We start from the raw sequence: 25,799 nt of genomic DNA on the forward strand, positions 1-25,799 counted from the left end.
TTATCGAGTTTCGGAACATAATGTGAGCAGTCGGAAAGGTATGCCTGGAATTTGCATACGAGAGCGGAAATGAGTTATGCTGTGACTCATTATGATTTGAAAAAAAAGGAAAATACTCCATGTTGGAGTAGTTTCTTCTTTTTAATTTTAATGACTATTACAGGTAAAGTTTAGTTCTGCTTCATGAAAATTCATACGGTTTGCGGAAAAACCTTCCAACATCCATTATTTCATAATCCCCCACTTCAATTATTATCGCTTCTTTCAAGGGCGCTTGAAACCGAGTAGAAACTTTGCAGAAACCTAATCCGAAAGCCACAGAATCAACGACAGATGAGCATTTGGAAGAGATAGTTGCGGAAAAAATCAAACAGATCACAAATAGCCCACTCGACAGCTCATCTGTTCCTTCTTTCCGATCCATCAAGCGCGCAGACAGATAGGAAAATGCGCGATGCGTTTTCCGACGAGACGGGCTTCGCTCTCCTCGGGGGTCGGGAAATACGATACCTGACCCATTAGCCGCGGGTGGTTGGAAAGGCTGGTTTGCAGGGAAAATTAGCATTTTTTTCGTATCTTGTGTATCGAGAGTAGAAGAGGGTCTTCGTTGAACTTGACAGAACAAGTGCATTCAGTAGGTTGTAGAATACCGCCTCTACCAGGGGCTAGATGATGCAACTAAATCAGCCCTCACGCGGTGAAGCAGAAGGGCTCTCGCGATAACTAAGGATCTGTGCATGAGGGCTTTGAACTAATCGCGAATCGATCCCCCTACCAGGCTGTGGTTACGGAAGGAAGGATATAGTTTCACTTTCGTCGACACTCGAAAAAACCAACAGTAGAAAAAACCCCTCGAGCCGATCGGGGCGTTTGTAAAGGGCATGGAAATACGGGGGGGGAAACAGTAGCGGCAGTAGTACTGAAACTAGCACGAACAAACTGCGGTGCAAAAGTCTAACAGATGTTTGCCAATGGGCAAATCACATATTAAATAGACACTCAGCGGGTAGCCACGGGCGATCGGGATCGGCGACGTTTGCCTCGAGCTCTTCAGAGGGTGCGAGGTGCTTATTTTGCGCAACCCCTCGGTAAAACGGAACGCAACCGGACCCTGCTGGTTTCGGCCGGCTAACGACCTACAAAATGCCTACCACTCGAGTGTGTCCTTCCGGAGCTACCGATATCAATTCTAGTTCATTTCGTTCCTTCTGGCGCGATCGCTTCCTTTCCTGCTTCGGCCTGCACCGGACCAGAAGTTATTAATAAAGGAAAACAGTGCAGAAATAATAAAATATTTACAAAGGAATTGTAATTGAGTTGGTTATTTACAATAGGATCGGCACGGGGTGCGTGATAAATGTCCTTCGCAAGGCAGCGAGAGGGTGTTGGAAACGAGTTCGAAGTGAGAGCAAAAAAAAAAACTCGTTCACTTTTAAAGGCCAGTTTATCCTGTTCAGGGTTTCGGGGTGGAAAGAAAAGCGAACGCATCCATCATCTTCAGTGCGTGTGTGTGTATTTTTTTTTCATACAAATATTTAGGTGATCGCATAGGACCTCCCCACCACTACCACCAGCTAAGAGAGCTGGACGCGCGTGGAAAGTGGGCGAAATGTTTATCGTGTTCTTCCACCCAGGATCGGAAGCCGCCAATCAATTACCGACACTTGTACGCTCGGAAAATCTGTTACGATTTTACGTGCCCTTTGCCGCGGGCTCCTCCGGAAAAGTCTTCGGAAAGGGAAAGCTGATTTTGCCGACCACGTCTTGTGTGGATTGGGCCTGAACTCAGGTGGCCTCGGGGTAAAGGACCACTGAAACTGAAACCAAACACTGGATAGCCGAGGGATGGGACACCTTATGGCATGTTTTATTTTAACTCTGTTCCAGTATAAGTAGATCATGTTACAACAATGGCACATGCAAATCGATAGTTTTGCACATATTTTATTATAACTCACAGAAAATAGAAAAAGTTAAAAATGATTTAAACTCAACATGAAAACAACACTAAAATCAATCACATCAAACTGAAAAATTTACAACTCAAACCAAAACACTTCAACCTAAACTTCAATGATTTGAATGTCGGCATAATTTCCCCCTTGTTGTTCTTTCCTAAACCAACCGACAAATGCAAACATGTTTTGTTATGTTTTGGTTTTGAAAAACAAACCATCTCATCACCGCGAGTCCCTGTGACAATGTTTTGTCAACCGGCACAAATCCACCGTAATCGTTTGACCGGCCTTCCGGAAAAACCTACTCTCATCGATAGCAGGGGTCATGTTGTTCGTGTCGTGTGTACCGGCTTCGTAATCCTTTCAATTTAAATGTCAAACAACAAACGATTTAAACAAGAGCCACCACCATCGAGAAAACGATGCAAGGCGAGATGACGAAGCATAACTGTTCAAAAATGTGTTATTTTTATCCAAAGCTTATCGGCAATAAAACAAATTCCAACGAAGCACCCTGTAAACTCAGACAAATTGAGGAAAAACTGACAACGGAAGTAATTTTTCGTGCCAAAAACAAAAGACTGTAAAGCGAGCAACAAATCGGAAAATCTGCTACTATCAGCAGAGCCCATCGGTCAGGATGTAAGTTCCTGTGTTTTTCCCTCCTACCATTTCCCAGCCAGCATCCTGCCGTGCTGGTCCTGGAATGGATTTGGGCTGAGTCAGAAGTGAAAATTAACATATTTATTTTGTGTCACTCCATTTCAAAGCCTCTCGCACCACACGAACCCCTCGCGTGCGACCATATCCTTCGGGTTAGATCCGATTTGCTTTGGTTTTCGGTTGAGGTTCGGCTACCTTTTTTCCTTCTTCTTCCTCTTTTTTCGCTAGCCTTTTTCCTCCCGTTCTACGCAAGGTAATTGAGAACCGATGTCCTTTGCTGTAACCGGCGGATGCTGTCGCTGTGTTCCCTTTCTTCGAAAGTGATGCGCTGTTCATTAAAAAGGGCGCGAAAGAGGAGGAAGCAAGGCACACGATGCCAAACGGTAAAAAAAATTCCCACTCCGGAAGGGAGAGGACATTAAAAAAAGGAATGTTTCCACTGGTGACAGAGTAGGGTGTTGTGTTTGTTGTTTTATGCTCGAGTGTGTATGAGTTGTAGATCGTTTATTTTTTGCCATGTTTCTCTCACCGTTCGACGATATTACGATGCACTCGCGGTAAAGAGAAGTGATTATTCTGAGTTTTTGTTCGAAACCGTATCTGTTTCCTTGTTTTTTTGCTGGCTTCAGCTATTCAAAAACAGATGACCAAACGAACGGAAGGACAGGCGTCATGAAGCAAGCTGTGATTACGCTTTCCTCTTAGGCCGAGGCCATATATCACTCCGATCCGGGGCAGCAAAGGTCAAACCAGAGGTAATGCGCTGATTATGTTGCAGGATACATTTTTTCTGTTCGCTAGCAGAAAATGTTTGCGTCCCTGCCGATACGGCAAAACATGGTGAACATGTTCTTGTAGCAATGTTTGTTTGTTGGTTTAAGTTATCGAAGCGCCATCCTGAAAGCAACCGGAAAATCGTTGTACAAATGCTTTTCCTCTTTTAAGTATAGCATTTAGTTCAAAACAGGACACATTTCTTAGAAAGTACTCGCCCTACAAGTTCTTCTCATTCTGCGTTAAGGATCGTTGCGGGCATCGGTGGTGTATTGAGCTATAATTTTCCGGTTCCAAAAGCACCCACAACATTCCCATCCCACGGGGGCATTCTTAGCGGACAAATTGTGGTGTCCTTTTACAGAACATGACAGGACGAAAGAATTTGTACATTTAGATTTGTTGTTTGGAACTCCACTGTACACCGCAGATGTTAGCGAAGCATTTGCCAAGGCTAGGTTTCAATTTTCGTCGGGTCCATCTTTACGCCCTCAAAGGCGCGTCAACACATCCGGCAACAGTTTTGACACTTCTGACAACACTTCACACCGTTGCTTTGGCGACGGACTTATGGCTTCCTCCCAGCTTTTTTTGCCTCACGTTTTTGTAGAGCAAAAGCCGAAGCGGTCATACGAAAGTGTGTCCTTTCGTGTGCGTTTTTCCGCTTGCGAACCACTCCATTGTCGTACTCCATGGGCATGGCCGATTGTTTGAAGTAGGGGCAATCATAACATCCACTTCTGCCATAAGTGAGCACTTCATTGGAGTGTTGGTAAACGCCTGGGTAATTGTGGCAATTGAACGGGCACACCGATGCACAATGCTTCTCGCTACATCAAAGAATCGAACGGATCGGGTTTACGCTTTTAATCCTATCTCAGTAGGTGACAGATTGTAAAGTGTCACCAAACCGGGTTGCTGTGCGCCTGTTTGGCTTTGATTAATTGAGTGATCGCTGTTGCTAGAACAGATCGAGTTTGTTGGACGGGGCGGAGCGTGACTGATGAGCTGAAAGTGCCACTCGAACAAGTCACAACATATGCTGTGAAACCAACCACGCGAACGTTGGGATAATTGATGGGATTTTTTAAATGGTTCGTTAAACTGTTGAATTAAACGGGGTGTGTGTTTGCAACGAACCGGTTTTATTGGGAACACACAAAAGTTGGATAAGTAGGAGGCAATGCAGATGAATCATTTATGTGTTTAAGTTTACAATATTATAAACATTATCTGCTTGAGTGGTTCTTCTAGATTTAAATTTCACTTGGTTCAAACATTTTTTTCCGGATTGAAAAAAGTCACTCGACTTTCCATAATCCCGCTCTTATAATACGATTTTACGATTATTTTTCTGGTATACCTTCTCGCGGCTCGGGTTTTTCCTTCTCGCGATTGTAATCCTTGTTAGCAACCGCAACAGTTTAACCAACGGAATATGGAAACGGAGTGAATACAAAAAGAAAACCCAAACCAATCGTATTCCACCAAATCATAGCACGTGTCCACCGGGGCTCCACCTTCTAGCTTTTTCTCGGTTTTGTCTTACCACCTAATCTTATCAATGAATCTAATTTACTTTTGGTTTGTTCTGTCGTCGCTCGACGCTCGGAAGGTTCATTTCTCCGTTTGGGTTCTACCTCCGTTGCAGAGAGGAAGAAAATTTTTTTTCCTGAGCAGATTTTTTTCTCCATACATACTGCAGATCCGCTTTTGTTCTATTCGTTGTAATCCTCTTATCGCGAGGAGCAACAAAAGCTGCCAGTGATCGCCAGAGTCGTGATGGAAAGGAAGGTAGGAATATCCTGGTGATAGCGATCCCGTTGCTACGAAACGAAGGACATTTCCAAGTAGGTCCATTTCACGACAATTGGTAAGAGTCGAACATGTCGAGAAGATTTAAACGTAGTTGAAAAGATGTCAAGTAGTTAAAAAGATCTTTACGTCAAACTAGGTGAAAATCATTTTTATTTCCATAATTGTTGAAAGAGCATAAAACTATTAATTTATAAACTTTTCAGAAAACAAAAAAGTTTCTCTCGAATTGTTGAATCTGCTGAATCTTTAAATAGCTTGTTTCCTGCAATCTTCCTCGTCGCAAAAGTATTGATTTCCCAGATAATCACCGAAAGACATCTTCAATGGCCATTTTCAATTCTTGACCATTTCGGTTGCGTGCTCATGCGTGTGCCTTTTGCTGGAGAGCTCGGAGAGGGTTCAGGAAAACGGGGTTTCCAATGAAAAATGAGTTCCAGTTGTCGTTCGGTCACACCAATACAACACCACCCGGTATCGGTTCCAAACAATTCAAAGTCGCCACGGATATCCCATCCCGTCGAAACTCGGAAAAAAGGAGCATTTCCATGGGGGTTGGAGAATCAGAGAGTGTGGAGGAGGGGGATGTCCAAGGAGCCAAAGGTGGGGGAGTTTGTTGAGATTTCCATCCTTCGTTTATGGCTACACATCGGCGAAGAGATAGGATCCGGGAATGGTGGAAAATTCTTTGTTATGGTTCTTGACTTTTCCTTTGCGACGTCCGGTCCCAAAAACCATAGGCCGTGCGGAAAAAAACCAATACACACGCAACGCGCACTCGGTGGCAGTGGCGGTTCACTTTCTTCCCCGTTTTATGTCTTCATTTTAGTTTTTCCACCCCAATGCCCAGCATTTTCTTCACACCGTCATCAACCGAACGGTCGTTTCCGTGTTGTATGTGTGTTTTTGTTGTCTCCTTCGCCTTCTTTTACCATTTTGGCAAGGAGCGGACGGGTGTCAAAGTACACACACACACACGCACACCAACAATATTTTCCCGCCGGAGGGTGTTTTCTTGCGCGGCGAAGACGATCCCTCTTCCAATGGGGGGAAAACCCAAGGAAACCCGGGCGCGTGTCTCGTCGATCGAAAGAACATCGACGATAGGAAAGACAGGAAGACCACGGTGATTCCACGGTGGTGTTGATAGTCGGGGGAAGGAAAACGATGTCGGGTCGGTCGCTTTAGGGATTTCGCAACGCCATGCTGTTGGGACTTGGGAAATGGTTTGTTTTTGTCGGCGTCGGCTTTCGCTTCGGGACGGCGGACGGGCGTCGTGGTGATTGGTAGCAAATACACACACGTCTTGTTCCGGTGTCCTTCACGCACATTTACGCACACAAGGACGACGAGCAGGAAGCGCTTTTCTCGTTTCGCTTTTCCTCCCTCTAAGAACAGCTGCTGGAACTGGAATCACCGAAAGATGGTGTCGATTTTATCCGGTTGTCTTCGACGCTGTTTGTCATCATGTTTTCGGATGGTGGGCCAACATATCCGGTACACGGTCGAAAGGTGGACGTTTTGTCGCGGATGTAAGACTCCCACCTCAACACACGCACATCATCGTCTTCCTTAAGACGTATTTTCTCGTCCATTTGTTTTTCCTTTCGCCTTCCGTTCCTTAAGGTGTGTTCTACTTGAATTTTCGCCCCTGTCGATGTCGCTTGTTTCTTGTACTCCATTACTTCATAACGATGTTGCTAAAACCTTCTGCTTCTCCTCGAGCATCCCAATCATCCTGAATATGTTCTAGGTGAGCGTTGCCTTCCCTGGGCGAACCTCCGCACGTTTGCCGGCTGCGAGAAGCTGCAGTTAGTTTTTATTGGCCAACGATGTAATGGTTGTGCTACTGACGATGGACTGTTTGTACACTTTCTGACGACGACGTTGTTTGTTCTTAAACGTTTATGAGGATCGTTGCTGCTTTCTTCCTGTTTTCGCAAAATGGGTTGTACGCGGAACGCTTTAACGTTCGCTCCAACTTACATCCAGGTGAGGATTAAAGCATGAGGTTTTTGAAAGATTGAATGACGTGTTGACGAAGAAACAAAAGTACAAGAGCGTCAGTAGGATAATTGGATTAAAGTGTCTCATAGCAGTGTTTGAACCTCAATGTTGAAAATAAAACTTTTATTTTTCTTAAACAAATCGAGAATCGAGAAAGCTGCGAGATGAGATGGTGGAAACAAATCAATAAAAAAATAATGTACTTTGTATGAAAAGTAAAATGATGAAATCTTTAAAAGTGTTTACCAATTTTAAATTATTCTTGCATTTTTATTTAAATCATTTGAAATGGTTGGTATTTGATTGTTATGATGTTTTTTCAATCTTCACCCACAGCTGGAGAAAATCAAAAGCCAACAATAAGAATCTGCTTGTAAATGTGATTTTCAATTCGATTCCTGTGCCAACAAAATTAAAGTCTCCTCATTCACCTTGGAGACAATCCCTTCGTAGAAACGGACCAACTGTTGGGCAAAATGGCCTTCGCTTGATGATTGTGTGTTACAATATCATTTTCTTCTTCGCTAGCAATAAAAAGGAGCTGCAAGTGATGGTGGAAAACCGGTAAGACAAACGCGCCAACGGCACGCAGGCCCGGCGATGGAAAAGGGTGAAAAAGTCACGCACCATCGCAAACGCACTTTCAGGGAAAACTGGCGTGAGGAGAAGGGCTAAGAAAACAAAAGAAAAACAAAAAAAAACACCCAACGGGGCCGAAAAGAAAATGGTCCGCTCCTAGCGACCGATGTCCACATGAAGATGGTGATGATGGTGATGGTGATGGCGATGCTTTCGTGCCTCCCATATTCGTGTGTTTTTCTCTTTTATTTTCGCTAGCCCTCTTTACATTTTACCAGCGTCCTTTCTTGTACGGTTGTAAAGAATGGGACGATTGTTGATGTCGTTGTGTTTGCAAAACTGTTGTTGGTTCCCCAGTTCCCCGGTTTCCTCTTTTTCCCATCTTAAGCGCGTTCACAGAAAACACAGAAAAGTTACAAATACACGCGTGTATCGAACTCCCTTCCCGGAATGCGAAAAATGGGCCCTATAAAATGGAAGAGGTGGCGCGAATCGGTTGGTGGGCAGTAAAACGCAACATTTTCGCACCACCCCACCGAAGGCAGTGGGTGGAGAAGCGAACAAAATCAAACACCAACTCACACACACACACTCTTCGTAGGGTAAGGGAGTACGGGAGGCCCGAACGGTCGAAATCTTTTGTTTCCTACAATTTTATGGCTTTAAATCTTGACCTTTTTTTAACGTCCCCACTTTACTGCCATCCTTTTTCGGTCAGCTTTTCCGGTCGTTCCCAGTGTTCCACAGTCCGCCCTTAAGGCCTACTCGAAATGCCCGTTTTTTCCGATGTGTCGGGTTGGTGAAAAAATATATTCCACTTTAACAATCGCAAACATAAAGAGTGAGGAAATAGGAACAAATCAATATGATTCCTTCGGGCGGCGTCATTGCCGTCGTGGTCATTACCATCAACATCGCCATCATCGTGACCATTTTCATGGGGACGAATGGGTTGTTTTCCGGGGAAGTGATTCCGGCAGTATTATTCCCTTTAAGTTGGATTCTTTTTGCGTATAAAATGTAGACTTGTTTTTAGTACAATGTATTTTAGAAATACCTGTTTGTTATACTAAAACATAATTTTCAGCATGTATCTAATGTGGTATATTACTAATATGATCTAGAGCAATGAGCAATAATCTCGTCGAGATTTTCATTCGATTTGATCAGTCTTCAATCTCGGTATGATAAGGATACCCCAACTCAAACACTAGAAAAAAAAACGCTCGAACCAACTTTCCTAAATCAGTTCAAGCTCCATAACAACGTCATCCCTCCTCCTCCTCCAACGTAGACGGGATAAATTAAATGAAATTAAATTTATTTCATCGTCTTACTTACGCACCGTTACCTGCTCGGGCTCGGAACGATCCACCCGGGCGGTGGCTTATCCGATGTTGGAGTTGGGGACCGAAGAAAAGCGGAAACAACCCCAAACGCAAGACACCCAATCAACAAGATACCGTGAGAGGATTGGGCCGTGGCGAGCGAGCCAACCACCAGGCGCCTCCACCAACAAGCGAGCTCCAACTCGCGCGCTCCTTGCCCAGATGGATGGCGTACGTAAAGCGGAAAAGACGGGGCACATGATACGCGCCTTTTACTTGCGCCTTGTTAGGGCTACTTTTGTACCCGTCTCGTTCGCTTCGCGCTCGCTCCCTTCACGCTCCTTTATTACCTTTCCGGCATTGCGAACCAGGCCAATGTTCCGTGTTCACCGGAGAGGAAAGGAAGACGAGGAAGGCATCATGAAATCATAAAGTAAATCGCCTTATAGGCGATTTATTTTATTTCTCGCTGCGCGCCACGCCAACTTCACGAGTTTCGGCTTTCGGTAGCTTTTCTTTTCCTGTTTTGGAGGGAACATTTGTCCCGCGGGTTTCGGGGGAGAAGGTGGGTTTTTGGCGCTGTGTATTCTTCCGTGTCGCTGTTTGTCGTCATCATTGTTTGTTTACATCGTACTCATGACTAGGAGCTGCCGGTCGCCAAACTCGCGTCCCCAAACGGATGGGGTGTAATGAATGGTTGGAACGGATGAGTTGCGACGTTGGTCACCCCGCAACAAAGATTCTGGGCCGAGAATATCATGTTGGAAGGTTGTTTCGTGTTGTTGTATTATTTATACAATAGCGAAGAAATTGTGTTACATTTCTTACATACTTTGTATGAAGAATAATTTAACTTTTGGGAGAAACTACTAATAAATATAAACTAATTTGATTGTAGCATGGACTAAACTGGATGGATGAAAACATATAGGAGCAAGAGCAAAAGTAACTTGCGTATTTTAATCTGCTTTATGAAATATTGTAGCTGTCTAAACTAACAAATTATTTATTTTATGAATATGTGCCATAAAACAAACAAATTATGATGATCATCTGCAAAGTTCACTTAGCATTAAAACTCTTTTTAACACCTTTTATCTTAGGATTATTTACTTTTACTTTCTGTTTCAGAGTTCGATCCTTTTTGACACACAACTTTTAGCAGCTAATGGAAACTAAAATCTGTTTATTTATATTATTAATTAAGGGGAAAGAAATTGTTGAATAAAATCACTAAAACTGCAGAATATTTTTCTATTGATTTGAGGGGAAATCATTTTGCTTTCGCTTAAGAAATCATTACTAATCTGTTTTCCTGTTTGTTGTTATGATGAAATGAGACCAACACAAAAATGCTCAAACTCGGATGAAGGACCTTCTTATTGTGCTCCGCCATGCATCGGTACGGTTTTCCTTTTTTTCCACGCATATTACCAACAACACGTTTCCATTTTACAACTATCATCACTCCACGGTAGTGTTGGTAACGGATTGGGGAACGTGCAATGCCGTGTCTTACGCAGTTTGATCCTTCCATATTTGTTTCATCCTTTCAAGATGGTAGAAATCAAGTGTGAACCCCTCATCGACAATCTGGTCGCCTTTTCCCGTGTAATCCTTTTTGTTTGAGAGATTTTTTTTGTTCTTGTAACCATGGCAACAGCAGCTTAGGGTTTTCGTTTACTTCCGTGGGTTTGATGATTCGATTGTGAGCATTTGGTTTTTTCTCTACACCGCCTTCCCCCTCAATTACTGCCATTTTCGTCCTGGTACTATCGCTGGTGTCTCCAGGGAGTGACCGAAGCGACAGACAGAAAGGATGTGGCGTCGTAGGTTTGTCATCGCCATCAGCAAAGGAAATACCACAGGCAGGACGGAGCACGCCGTTTGCTCTTGGAGTGAAATCAGAACACAATCGACACACAATCGAGCTACGTCACCATGTCTACCGGATGTGGACACCCGAAAAGAAACGCAGACGGATGATGCCGAGCTAACCGGAATTAATTAGTCGTGATTTACTGACAAAATGGTCCCCAAGGACGGTGGCCATCGCCGGGCCGTGGCCTAGAGACGGAACTGAAGCAAAGCAAGGCGAAAAAATAACCCTCATCCCTCAGTTCAGCGTATTCCCGGGCTGAAATAACTTGCAACAGTGGATCCTTCTTGCCGTGGCCATTAGCTTTTCGGTAAAAAAAATGTCCGCTGCTCGTTTGCGGAGGCGAAAAATGCACCCGTTGCATGGGCATTAATCTTGTTCGCTGCAGTCGTCCCGGGTGGCTCCGGGAAACGCGTTCGCTGCACTTCATGTGTGCGTGTGCAGTTTGCCGGGATGCGACCTACGAAACCTATTCGTTGGTGTTCGAATAAGAACGAAAGTAAAAAACCAGTGGCTAACATATAAAAAACAGGACAAATTACAGTATCGAAGCATAATCACTCTTTTTTTCTTGATGGTTCTTTTAAGTTGAAAGTTGCCATTTATAGCTACACTTTTTTATGTTTTGCATTCTTATTTTATTCTTGTTCTGGTGTTTTGTACTCACTTAAGGAGTTTCGAAACATGCTGTTACAATATATCAGAACGTATTTAAAAATTTTGTTCCTTGGTTTGTAAAATTACATTACTGTAAAATTTAAAAAATAAAGAAAATCGTACAAATCGTATAGTCAGTGAGTAAACCTCCAACGCGATGTTCATTAAACTACGTATTTGAAATTGGTTGCACATTACTGAGGAAAAACAAATTCTGTACTCCTATGACAGCTTTTATTTGGAAAACAAACACAAATCCTGACTTTTTATAGTATAAAATCTTTGTTCTTTGTTGTTTATTTTTCACACTCAACGTCATGAGTTCTTTGAAAAAGCAAACAAAATTAAAATGTTTAAATAATTAAATAATTTTTGCGTCTTGCTTTTTAGAAACCAAGTATTTATCAAGTATAAATTGCATGCGTAACCTTCTTTTCCTACAAGTTTTATAAAACATAATGAATATGACATTCTCGCCATGATTCCACCATTTTCGTTACACGCATTGCATTACAATAGTGGTTTGCCATTTTGAAGCGCACGTTGCATCCCTCATTTTCGTCATCCACCCTACGACATTTTCTTACTCCACCCCCAAAAGGACACGCATTTTGAAAATTGCAAACTTCAGTACGCTGTTTGGTTTTGAGTTTGTAAAAAGATATGTCTTTCACCAGCAAGGAACAAGATAAGGGGCGGTATTGTTCGATACAGTTCGTTAAAGAAAAATAGTGCGGCAACAACATTTACCTACACCACGCCATCGACATGTCTTTGGGATTGTGTCGGTATTGGTGCGGCTTAGGAAAGCATCTTTTCCACTTTGGCCGGACTTTAGTTCTTGGTTGTCCGTTCTGTCACAGTTGAGCTGGCTTTCCCTATCATTTCCAACAGTTGGCGGACGCTTGGGTAGGCTCGTTTTTATTACGTTGTCAAATTCGCATCCTTTCCGTCTACCCGCTCGTTCCTTATCTCCCTAGTTTACTTTTTTCCTTTCTTTCCGCCTTTAATCCAGTTTGCCCCGCGTTCGGAATCGTAATCGGAAAAGGCTCGTAACGACGCACCATAACGTATCCGATAGGATCGTCTGGACGAGATGGGAGGATTTGCTTTGACCGGAGGACACTGCGCTGCCACCCGCCAGTCCCTTGCTGCTCTTCGCCATTCAGTTTTTATCGATGTATTGGTGTATGGGACTCTTATCGGTCAAGAGCCTCGGCTTTCGGTTGGTGTTGATACATTTTTCTTGACTTTAGATTTTCCCCCTTTAAATGTGACTCGTCGTAATTTTTTTCCTCTCCTATCCAATAAAACTTTGAACATTTGGCAAACACTTTACGAAACGAGAAGGGTGCATCCATAACCTATCAACGCTAAACTCGCCCGAATGCTTGCCCAAATGCGTTTGCTAGGCAAAAGAAAATCTTCGATTTTGATTTTGTTTGCTTCTTTATGCGTACTGACGACGCTCTCGCACCCTTTTCTGAAGTAGGAGAAAACAAAAAAACCCTAAACCTTAAAGGCGATCCATCTTTTGCTGAAAGTTTTTCATCATGACTGAAGATAGGGATACGCTGTTTGCAGTTGAATTTATGAAACAGTTATCGATGCGAATCGTTGAAATTTTCGATCATCTCGATTCATTGGATGAAACACCAACGGAAAACAATAGAAATTAAAATTAATCATAAAACGCATTCAAGTGTAAAAGGAAATACGAGGAAAGTAAGTCAAACATTGAGATCTCAAAAAATGATTAGATTGGTGATTTGATTTACTGACCGCAGGAAGGGCAGGAGACTCTTGTATTACATCATTCAGTCTGGAATGTACGCTGCAAATCCATGTGGTTTATAATATGTACTTCCATGCGCACAAACAAGTGTCCTATCCGTTCGCTTTCGTGTCCAGTTTTGGTACTCATGGAGTTACCTAAAGGACCAAACGTCACCCGTGAAACGAGCGTGCGAGTTAGTTAAATGTTACGATTAAATTATTCATACACAGGTCGGACCGATTATGTAACACACACTCGTTCAAACATGCGTCTTGTGCGCTTTAACATGACACGCCAACCGGGCGAATCGTGGAGGATGGACGAAGTGGCGCAGCCGGGGGGCATCAGTTGAAGGACACAGCCGGCTCGGTGATGTCGTCCATTTACATAAAAGAAAAAAGTGATAGAGGAAAGAAAACGTACCTGCCTTGCGAGACACGTGATTCCCCCCTCAGTAGAAAGGGAAAACCCGGGTGGCCACGAGGTATGCATTAGGAAAATTAAAAAAGAAAAACCTCAACCGGTAGACGGGCGACTGTATCGGTTACGAGACGAAATGGGGAAATGAGAAAAACAGGAAATATTAAAGGGAAAAATCGGATGACTTTTTCGTTTAAAGACTGTCCGATTTCTTACTTATCATTTTTCTTTAAGATATTGATAAACTGTATTGACTCGGTGGAAATATAGGGATGTGCAACAGGGGGAATCTTATATAAAAACCGGCATACTGATTTTTACTATGATAATTTTGATTGGAACAAATTGTGCTGCGAATATTTATTTCCAAAAGTTACAAAAAATATGTTTATTCCCTGAAAAGTCTAGGTACACATACCTAAAGAATTTTTCTTCTGAGAAGACAAAAGCGACTCATCACCAATCAGTGAGTCTATTTGTTAAGTCAACCAATCCAATGTGACAATTGTGACAATCCGTTGACCAAGGTTGCCGTGGTTTTTTATTCATCTCCCATATTCTCCCCCACACCATCACGACACGATGTCCATTTGCATGTTTATTACAAAATATTGCCGACTTGGTTGGAGGGTGTCCTTCTTCCCGGCAAGTGTTACTAGCTTGTGACAGCTTAAATTTTCCATCCCCATCATCCTCCACTTGTCCATTCCGGCACGGAGACGGCAACCAGAATTTTATTGTCTGCACCCGAAGGCTTTTCCGCTGAACGGAGGATCGGGATGGGGGTGAAGATGTGAGGGCCGGATAGGGGCCACCGGATCCAAACGCAGCGTCATAGGACAGCTGTCATCCATCATAGAGTCCTCGTTGCCTTGCCATCCACTCTGATCCCTCTGATTCGAGCGGGTTCGTTCTCGGAATGCTGCTTGTCCCTAGCGCTTCTCAACCTCCTTGCCATCCTCTGATAGCAGTCTCTGTCCCACAAAGCTCAACTCCAACCGGATACGGTGCCAACGAACAGTGCCTAGTGCCGGCGGCCGTAGGCAAATTTATCGCAATGGCAAAAATTTAATAGTATCGAATTTACATATTTTCCGAAATTGACTTGAGGCGGTGTCCGTTTTCGTACGGAATGCCGAATGATGATTCGACCCACACTCACACACACACACGCTCTCTCACTCACGTTCGTTTGCGGTGTAGACGAAGGATGGTCCGTGTTGCAAAACGGGAAAAGTTGAGTGTTGCTTCTAGTGTCGCATTCTGGAGTCCGGCTGTCGTATGCTTCTCGATCTGTCGATTGTGGCTACACCAAAGTGCTAGGCAATTGAAACCATCCCGTTGCAACCGATGCAGTGCCATTGCGTGTTATCACAATCGAAGCGAACCTGGAGAGGTCCGGCATTGCATTGGCCGTTTGTGTGTTCCATCGTTATCTTCGGTTCGAAAAATCGATCGACTCCGAATGCGAATGTTCTGGCGGCAGGAAGTCATAAGCGATTACTGGTAAATTGGTCTCTTGCCCAACCGATGAGCGATTCCAGAACAAACCACCACCAACGACAACGTATGGAAATGCCGTGGAAGTTATTAGGGCAAGAGCCTAATTTAGACTGAAATTACCCTCTTATTTGGAGACATGTCCTGGAGGTGGAGATCCCTACTTTAGTGTAACGATGAACCACCCACAATCGTAATAAATAGACCTTCGGCATGAATGACGGACGAAGCGACAAACATCAACGTTTTCCCAAACTTCTCCCCAAAAAAAATACACACATATGATGAGCTCTAAAATATGTTAACAACGGACGCGCGCGTGATGCGTGTCCGCGTCGTGAGCGCTAATTGCGTTCGCGTGCCGTTTGCGTACGCATGTGCGTGGGCTTTTCCGCTGATTGAAGGAAAACCACGAGCACGTTCCCCCCCCCCCTGACCGAACTCCGATCGAGCGTAACGCTGGACTCAGGGAAGCGAGAGAACAAAGTTCGAAGGACAAGCAGTCCAGGAGTTGGTTGCTTACGACAGCCAATTTCGGTTCTCGACCGTCCAAGAAAAACCGATAATTGGAAGGTTAAATGGATGTTGATGGTGGATTCACTTACATACCTGAAAGCAGATGGTGAAGATAAGGAACGGCAGAGGTTTTGTGTAAGAGCAGGAAGTAAATACATACATGTGTGCCATTAAGTAGATGAGGTGAAAATGTGGGGAGATGGAAGATTGGAAATAGATTTTATGGGCCCCGACGTGGTAGGTCTAATTACGCTTTCGGCGGGGTAAAGGGGAGCGAAGTAATCGTCTGGTTTCACCACATGGCGTTGTATACCGTATGGAACAGCCCTGAACAACACCATATTCGATCGTTTAAACTCAAGCCTCGGTATACTTGGATGGGCGTAAGAAGTCAATCAATTAACATTCCTTGCGTCATCTTTGCAATAACCAGAATTGATTGAAAGATATCAATCCAAGTGTCCATTTGCTGCCTACGGTAATTAAGACGGCAGTGTGTAACGAAGCTAGGTGAAGCATGTGATTTCTCCAATTCAGTACCACGAATCTCTGGTGCCGACAAGCAGTCCAGAAGAACTTCATCCCTCTTCAAGGGTCTCACCATGAGACACTGAGGGTGAGGTGTGAAAATGTCAAAAATTTACCGAACCGTTACCTCCAGGGAGACGAAAACACTCGCTGCTGGAGTGTCATAAATCCACCGACACTCCCTTTTTGCGCCGGCTGCCAATTAATCCAACCCTTTTGGAAAAAGTGCGCACCGCGCGTGTAACGAGATTTCGAACTCAACGTCGACGTTGTCAACGAATTCTGGGCGATTCTTAAAAGGAACTATGCTGCGTTCCGCCTTCCAAGAGTGCGGGGAGTTGTTCCGAAAATGGTGATCGCTGTTACTGGACGCAAACTTCGGCATACCTTCAACTACCGATGGTGCGGTGGGGAAGGTAAGTCCAAGTCCAGTTTTCATTGTCCACGACGGTAGCGAAGATAGAAGTAAGTCTACACCTACACGAACTGAATCACTGAATGTTTGGAAAAGTCTGTCCGAGGCAAAAGGTACCACAAAACCGGTAGGTAGACAACGATCTCCCCTCCTACAAAGCATCGCGTATGCGATATCGATCAATTTTAATTGCTTGATTAAATAATGTTTAATTTAATTGCGTCGCGTCCCGGAGGCAACACCGTGCACACCTCGACGCTACATCGACAGTATCTAGCCTACTTGGTGCAAGTTGCTGTCGAAAAAAACCCTCACCGACCAACCACACCAGAAGGTGCTGTACGCACCCGCCTTATGAATTTTCATTCAACCAGCTGACGAACTTGATTTGATGGTTCGTTGTTTTTCACGTTTGAACTGTGCTGTGCTGGCTTCGCAGCCAGCGTACGTAGGTTCCAACCTCGGACCTTCGGTTGGTCATAAATCATGGACGCTCGTGCAAGTTCTGACCACGCCGTGGCCGAGGTTCTGAGCGTTCTTCCATTTATGGATTGGCTGTATATATGATTCGGGCGCGGTTGTGGACATGGGTGCACAAGAAGGTCCACCTCCAGTCCGCAGTCTGGCGTAACCGGAGGACCACCCCCATCCAACCCGAACACCCACTTCCCGGTCCGTTTGTTCGGGTCAGGATGTCGCTACCGTCTTTTTACGCACGACCCAAGTGGAATCATCACAGTTATGACAACAGTTTGACATAAAAGACATTCCTGTGATGGCCTGATTTCTTTTTTTTCGATCGTGTGTGTATGTGTGTTTGTGTATATTTTCCGCTTCGACCGGCATCCGAGCCTATGGAACGTCGGGTCGTGCGTTCTTCCGTCCATCGAGGCACGAACGGTGGAGACCGGACGACCCGACCGGACAGGGATTGGGTGGAATCAATCTTATTAAAGTTTATTTGATTGTTTCTGCTCACTTTATCCCCGCTTCCTTTGTCATTCAGCTCCTTCATCCGTTTTGGGCTCTAAGGTATCCGAGGTACCGGGTGCGTACGCATCACCGATATTTATTGGGTTGGGTGTTTTGCGATTCTCTAAATCCACGAGGATAGGATTTGGATACCTCGCATCGATAGGCGAAGCGTGTTGCGAGAGCGTTACCCGAAGAAGGGGCGACAAATCTGTCCACGGCCTTTCAATCTCATGCTCGCACCAGCCTGGAAAACCAGTGGAAAAAAGGTGTCCCCTTTTCCCCGCTAGGTGGATAGTTTGTGAAATCTCAGAAGAGACCGCCTCGGGTAGACGTCTTCTCGTCCGTAGGTAATGGTAACTTCCCGGAGGGTGCGCACGAGCTGAGATGAAATATTTATGAGTTCCCGGGTATCGTAAAAGGAAGCTTTTCGTGCCTCGCGTAAGTGGTGCTTTGTTCGGCACCTAGCCAAAGATCCAGTCCAGGAGTTGAGGACCCGCTCATCGCTCTAGTCCGCGGCCTAGTGTGTTGTGAGGCGGTATGGCACTTTGGAAGAATTTGTCTAAAATGGTACACTCGTTAGGAAGTTGCGAAGAGGGCTCACGGGACGGAACTCGAGGAAGAGCGCATTGTTCCGACGCGTTTGAAGACTGTTAGAGCCGAATGCCGAAACCGACCCGAACGGGGTGACCATTAAAATACAATCGAATGTCCAGAGAGTCATCTGTCGCGGGCGAAGAACCGAAGCTACGTCAGCAGACCTTCCGGTAGGTCCATAGCGGGAAAGCAGCTTTGCCTTTTTCCGACGCGGGCTACAAATTAAGTGAACGCTGTTACCGCGCCGATGCCATGTTGAAGACTTGCTTTTGTTTTTTTTCGTTTGTTTTGCGCGGTTTCGTTGTTGTTTCGTCAATTTCTTTTGCCATTCCCGTTCGTTGTCGTCGTCGTCGTCCGTTTGGACTCCAACGATGTCCGGCTTTTCGTGAGTGTTTCCCGCGATTGGACCTCCGGAGTTGACGCACACGCGTTGCCGATCCGATGCCACCGCGTACATTGTCGTAGATCATGGTCCGCGCGGGCTCCGCAGTTGCGGGAGTCGCACCCAAGAAGTCCCCCTGATTTGCCCGTGATCCTCATAAGGCGAATCGGAGAACAAGTTGGGCTGTTGGGGTTTCTGGTGGGCCATTTTATGCTAATACAACCTCCAGCGGGCAAAGGACGAAAGGGACGTGTGCGCGCTGTCGTCTTCGGACGACTTGTTTCAGCATGTTCCAGCAGCAGAAACAAAAACAAACCATGTCATGTAAAGGAAACGCGATAGAGCGAACAGAAAGCCCTTAAAAGGGACGGTGGTGTTCCGTCCGTCCGCGTGTGTTTGTGTGTGCGGGGCGGAACGGCACCCATTTGCATTGTCGACATTTTTGAAAGATTCAATTAATTCGTCGTTTGTCGAGGGCGCGCGCGCGCTCGCGGCCACCCGAACGCGAGCTCGGCAGGAATTTTAATGGCCAGTGTGTACCCATCCATCCATCAGAGAGTTCGGTCCATGTGTGCATCGATTGTGCGGGATGTTTTTCCCACTTTTCCGCAAGAGGGACAGAGAGAGAGAGAGAGAGAGGGTGTCCCTTTCTCACCAGCTTCCAGCCGGAGTTGTTTGATTGGAAGGTTGAGAGTGCGTGCCCGAAGTCGGTTGGTCGATTTGTTTGACAATTTAAACGCCACGTGTATTTGATTGCGGCAGGCTTACTTTTTTGCGTTTTGGTGCGCATACACCGACACCACACGTGTCCGGTGGCTAGTTTGTGCCTCTTTTCTAGCATTTGCTGGATAGACACCATGTAAATATTCAACAACGTATTTGTTGTTTTCCTCCCCCATGGAATGGATTGAAAGATTGGATAAGTGACTTGTTTGGCATTTCTCGTTAAATGGTTACGCAGAGACATTTTAATGGTTGTCTTTGTAGCGGGTCTCTTGTTATAGCTTTTACGCATTGGAACAGCATATTGCCTAAAGATGAAATTATTATCGCATTATCCAACAAAAAGTTATTATTGTAATGCAACTGAAAATCGTTAAAACATGAGGCCAACAGCTAAGAACAGGTAAATTCAATTGAATGCTAGCAAACGGAGTAGAATAAAGTGTGTACTTTAACTCTGCCATAAACTACATCCCCTTCCTCAAAAGCTATCAGTTACAAGTGTTCAGTGATACCTTGCTAACAATTTTCCTATCGTCTTCCGATGGCGAACAAGTTAACCACGAACGAAAAGTAAATCGATGGCGAACGACGAAAAGAGAGCATATTGGAAACAAGCGCAGAAGACCGCAAGTCCGAAAGTACACGACTTGTGCCACCGATGCTGACAGACATTCGACCAGAAGTTTTCGCTCCCGGCCTTCCCACCTACTTTTCCATCCCGGAACTTTCCCTCAAAGCTGTCGGATGAAATAGGATCAGAGAAAAGCCGGTGTCGGTGTCTTCCCTGCGCGCTGAGTAAGCGCTTACGTTTTGCGGGGATGCTTTTCTTCGCCGACTTCGTGACGCGTTGACGCGTATTCGCTCCAGTTCGTTCCATCCCCCACCTCCCCAAAACACTTCCATCCGTGCCCTTGGTCGCTCTGCCGTTTTTCGCCGTGTGGTGGACGGTTTCTAATTGAATAAAAATAAAGACGGCCGATGATTGTGATGCCAATTTTGTAATGTTTATTGTTGAAGTCAAAAATGGCACGTGATATGGATATTGAAGGGCCCGTTTTTTTTTTCGCGAGCCCCGCGAAGTGAAAAATGACGAACGTGAGTCGTTTCGAACGAACGGAGCCGGCGGGAAGAAAAACTGTCCACCATACCCTATCCTGTTAAGAAATTGCGTTGCCGCATCTTGCAAAAAAAAGGAACGCACACGCGATCGAAAAACGCACGATACGGAAAACGAGCTGATGAAGATGAATTATGTATCGGTTTCCTTCGTCCTCGGGATTTCCTTCCCTTTAAGCCGCGTGCTATATCAGGCGGGCAGGTTTAAGGCGGGCGATAATCGCAATCCGTTTCATTGCACCAAAGTTGAAGCACGGCAGCGTCCGCATACGAACCCGAGGATTTTTTTTTGTAATGATTTCTGTCGTTCTCTTTTTACCGAACGAAAGGGTTCGTCGCTTGCGCGGACACAAGATTCTTTCTTGTGACGCGTGATCGCGCAACCATGGATCGATTTTGTTGTTTGTACAATTGCATTATCAAAGACATACTCAATGAGTAAAAAAAAGTTATCAACTACTTGAAGAACAACAATCTGTGTGTCTAGAAAAACGCTTTAAACTTTCCACTTAACGCTTTATCATTGCATTTTGAATTTTAAATTAATTTGACTTCATTGCGAACAACGTTATTACATTTTTTTTTAAATTCTACTAATCAAATATATTTGTTATCCTTAGGGATAAACCATGTTCGCAAGATATTCAATAAAAGACTCAATAAAATTAAATAATAATTCCATATCCACATATGGCGCCCTTTCTCTCCTCGAATCGAGCATTTATGATGCGAAACTGGCCAAACCAGTCTTTGGACCTCCTAGCTCTAGCTCCTGCGCGTAAACACGAGCCATAGTGGGGGAGCCCGGAACATTTCCTGGCACACGTACGACGATTTTCTGACGCGCCGTGCGCGTCTAACGTTGACAAGGCGGCGGGTTTAATTCAATCCGGCAGCCGACGTGGGTTTTAGCATGCGATTTTAGACTGATTGATTGCTAGCATTGTTATTACCATCATTGCTATTATTTTTATCGTCCTTTTGTACGTGGAAAACCATGCCTTCTCCTTGGGATTACTACGCGTCTTTGCGTTTTTGTGCGATTTTTTCCTCGTTATCGTGCCAAACACGCACGGTCGGGAGATAAAATATTCTTTTTTCACGGCGAGATAGCGGTGATTGTTATAAAAGAGAGAATGAAAAATTCGCTCCACTATTTTCCTACCTTCCACCTTGGGGCTGGGATCAGACGTGCCGCCCGTTCGTTGCAGTGGATTTGGATCGAATTCCAATTCCAACCCCCGGACGCATAACGCACAACACGCTGCATTGTGCGGCTTTTAGTTATCAAGTACAACGGTGCAACCGTTCGTTCACGAGCACGGCTGGCAAAAGAAGGCGAGTATTCGCGCAGGAATTTGAGCTTCCGACCCGGTTTAAGCCGTGCCGTGTGGAGTGATCTACCGTTTTTGGAGCCTGCCATCTTGAGGTGGATTGAGTGCGACCCGGAATGCGCCCCGAGCGTGACAGCCGGACATAGTTTTACCGGATTCCTTTCCGTTTTCATTGGACTGTTTTTACTCAATGTTGCCGTTAATCACGGGGTTGGGGTAAGGAATCACGCCATTGATAAGCTTGTCATGCACATATGACTTCCATACGGAGCGAATAGTTGCACTTTGTTTCTCTGAATGTTGCAAAAAGAATTTTTCACATCATGCAAGGTTTAAACTGTTGCTACTCGACGTGTACAGACGAATACTAAATCCTGTTTCAACGAGGTTCAAGAGGAATAAATCGTTGTGGCTTATCGAAAACATAGTTTAATTTAACCAATCCCCGATAAGCACCATCCAAGGCGATCGGAACATTTCAAAGTGGCACAAGCCAAGTGTCAAATAGATGAAATATATGACGCTAATGAGCGTCACAATCTTGATCGGCTGTCATATCGCTGGTTTTATTGGACACCGGACCGCGATCGGAAACCGCCTGGAAAGCACTCTCCGACCGGCGAAGGCAAGGAAATCATCGATCGGGGCCCGATTGCCACGAAAGGACGCAGCGTGCAACGAACCGGGCACCTTCGGGTTGAGATTTATTTATTTTTTCGTACAATTTGCAGCCGGTTGTGTTTTGCCTTTTTGCTTTCCCGTTCGGCTTGCGGTGGTGTGGAAACACGAAATGCCGCTCGTGTGTGGTCTCAGTCAATCAGAAAAATACCTGTCCTTCCCATATATTCCAACCGAGGCGGGGAATGGGGAAGCTGATTGGAAGCCGGTGCCGCGCGCGTTGCCAACTGAACCGTGAAACCGAAACGGGCCGGACGAAGGAAAAGTCGAACCACCGATGCGCGATGCGGAGCGAATTGAGTGAAATCACGACAAGACGACAAACGTTCGGAAAACAGGAACAGCCAACAAACAAACAGAAGGAAAAAAGGTATCAATCGGCAACACACAGGGAAAAAACCGATGCTGTGCGCGGTGTGTGTTCGCGAACTGGGGAACAATTTAGGATGCAACTGCAATTGCAAACTGCACCGCGCGAGGATGATCTACAGCGACGATCCGCTTCGGTTCAGGGACGCACGGAATTTCAATGATCCCGAACCCCCTTTTCGGTTGCTGGAACTCATCAACGCAAGAATGATCATCAACCGAGACAAACCTGGGTGCAAGAAGAAAACCCAACATCGCGCGAGCGTCGTTCAGAGGGGAGCAAACTTCACTCGAAAGAAACGACGTATTTGCGGTATTTACAAATTTTCCGAAAGCCTCCCCGCCTTTCCGCACGGTTTCTGGAAAGCCTTCGAGGAAACCATTCGAACGACGACTGGCCATGCTGGGTCGGCACGGTTGGAAGTGGTTTTAATTTGTATTAATTATGCAGCAATTGACTGCTCGGGTTGGCCTCAAGTAAGGACAGCATCCAGCATGTCGTTTGGCGAAATCATTTTAATGTGGAACACCCACGCCGAATTGACGAGGGAAAGGGAAGGCGAAGGGGTTTCTTGCTTGGCTTGAAAATGAGGCTAGAAAGCTAATTACCACCTTGCATGTGATGGATGTAGTGGAAGGATAATTTTTAATGCAATTACCGTCCGTTTCCATCGTCCTTGCCGTACGGTTTCGTCCCTTACGTGCCCTTCATGCAGTATGTTTCGACACAAATTGAGTCATTTGGCGGGCCATATTTGATTCGCGTCAGTGTGCCTTGTGTGCCCGACATCGCTTGCTAGGCAGCCGAGTTCGCCAAACGGAATGAAATTACTTTGAAACGTCTCACTTACCGATCGATAATCACAGGATCTGACGGTGTTTCGTTGCGATTTCCGCAGCTTTTCTTGTCACAGCACCGGCTGGAAAGGCACACAACGGAAAAAGGGTTAGAAATATACTCAAATGGTCAGCATAATTTTATGGATTTATCTGCAAAACACTTTAAGCGAGGCTATTGAGTTTTGTTGATCTGGAAAAACAACTAATAAAATAACAAACTTATTGGAATCCTTCCACTCCCCACGGAAACGAGGTCGAAAACTCGAATTGGTACATTGATTTGTGCCATCCCATAAACAATATTGTCCAACCCTTCATACCTCCCACAAGTTGTTGGAATGTTTGAACTAGTTTTCCACGTTTAATCGGACCGACAAAAAATCCACTTTCCAAACACAAGTGAACCGCTGCCACCCGGTGCCGAAAACCGTCTTTCTTCAGCAATTTTATCACCCGAACCCAAATATTGATTGGCAGGAATTTGTTTCCCAACTTTGCGTACACATCACGGCATAAGCCAAGGCGAAATCGAGGGAAAAGAAAAACTTTAGCTTAGGATGTTCTTGGTTGCTTGTTTAGTTTTGCCAGCATCTGCCGGCCGTTTCCTTTGGAGACACTTAAAGACGCCTTCTCTCTCGCAAACGGCAAACAAACAGACCGGGCAACCTTCGCCTTCCGTTCCGTTGGGTGATAGATTTTTCCGGAGCAGTGACACAAAAATGGCGTGAACACGCACAAAACTGTCGGCGATAGGACTCCGAAGAGGGAAGCAGTGAGCCGGGAGGGGAAAAAGGAAATAGAAAATGAATGTTTCGGACCGAGGACACAGCCATCGGTTCGATGTTCGATTTTTCCTTCCCGCTGTCCCAGGGGACCGGATCCTCCCGGAAGCTGTAGGTTTTGCGGACGCCAGCAGCAAACGGAAGACGTCGCGTCACCGTCCTTAGAGTATTGCATTGGTCAGGAGGGAAGGGAAAAGGGATCGGGGAGGGTAGGGTAGGCGATAAAAATAGGCACACGTACACATCTTTTGTCCCCTCTCGGACTTCCTCGCTTGCTTAACTCCGGGACGCGAGTAACGCCCCGTAACGCCCTTTGTAACGCTTCATCTAACAAAAATTAGTGATTTCTACGTGAACACCTTGGCCGGATGGAGTTTAAAGAGATGTTAAAGCACCAGTGGACCGATCCATACCAAGAAATGGTTTCCCACACAAAAACTCAAGAATAATTTTATTGTTCCTCTGTCATCAGTGCTCCACTCGACAGCTTCAGCTACCATTAAGCGAGTTCCTGAGCTTGGGCTTTGTCAACCTTTTGGCCCCATTCCCGCTCGCTGACAGTTGAGTTGAAGTTGACCTACGGTGAGCTCTGGACGGCAATCGGATTACACTCTGGCAGCTGCTGCCAACGTCAAGCGCTTCGTAAGAGGTCTGAACTCGGTCACTACAGTGTGGATAGCCTCAAGAATAAAACAAAGCTGCAAAGTATGAGGGGAAAATACAGACTACAACTAAACCCACCTGCACATGACCTCGTGCGTCAGCAGTACTCGGCACATCTCCGGATTTTTGTCTTGTCCTTCGTATACGATAGCCTGTAAAATAGAAAGATGGAAAAACAGAGGTGAAAAATCGAGTACGAAACGAATCCACGTACCGGAATGCACGACTATTAGAATCGATATCAAATGACATGACCAAACGGTTCGTTACGCGACACGCGAAGTCTATGAGAGTCGGCAGGTTGGAGAACGTAGGAATTGTGTACAGTTTAGTGTACACACTGTTGCATGCCGCATCCTTTGGTGGCACAGTTGTTTGGAAGTGGTACGGCCATTTAAAGGATGTCGCAGCCAGTTGGAAACCACAAAAATGTACTTCCATCGTCCTGAGCTACTCGGTATGGGTTGAGGTCGGTTTGGTGGCGGATACCCAGCGGTTCTTTTTTACACTGTGGAGAATGGGCA

The 25,799-nt window shown here is 45.3% G+C and overlaps 1 protein-coding gene across 1 annotated transcript in view; it reads right to left on the minus strand.

The window, feature by feature from the left end:
- LOC131288289 (transcription factor collier) overlaps positions 1–25,799 on the minus strand; it is a 51,517-nt gene that overhangs the window by 5,954 nt on the left and 19,764 nt on the right. The window contains exons 5-6 of the mRNA XM_058317409.1: positions 25,354–25,427; positions 23,842–23,910 (exon numbers count right to left, since the gene is read on the minus strand). Of these exons, the coding sequence (XP_058173392.1) occupies positions 23,842–23,910; positions 25,354–25,427 (143 nt within the window). The remainder of the gene's footprint in view (positions 1–23,841; positions 23,911–25,353; positions 25,428–25,799) is intronic.

The sequence above is a fragment of the Anopheles ziemanni genome, chromosome 3, assembly GCF_943734765.1.
Source record: "Anopheles ziemanni chromosome 3, idAnoZiCoDA_A2_x.2, whole genome shotgun sequence".
NCBI lineage: Eukaryota > Metazoa > Arthropoda > Insecta > Diptera > Culicidae > Anopheles > Anopheles ziemanni.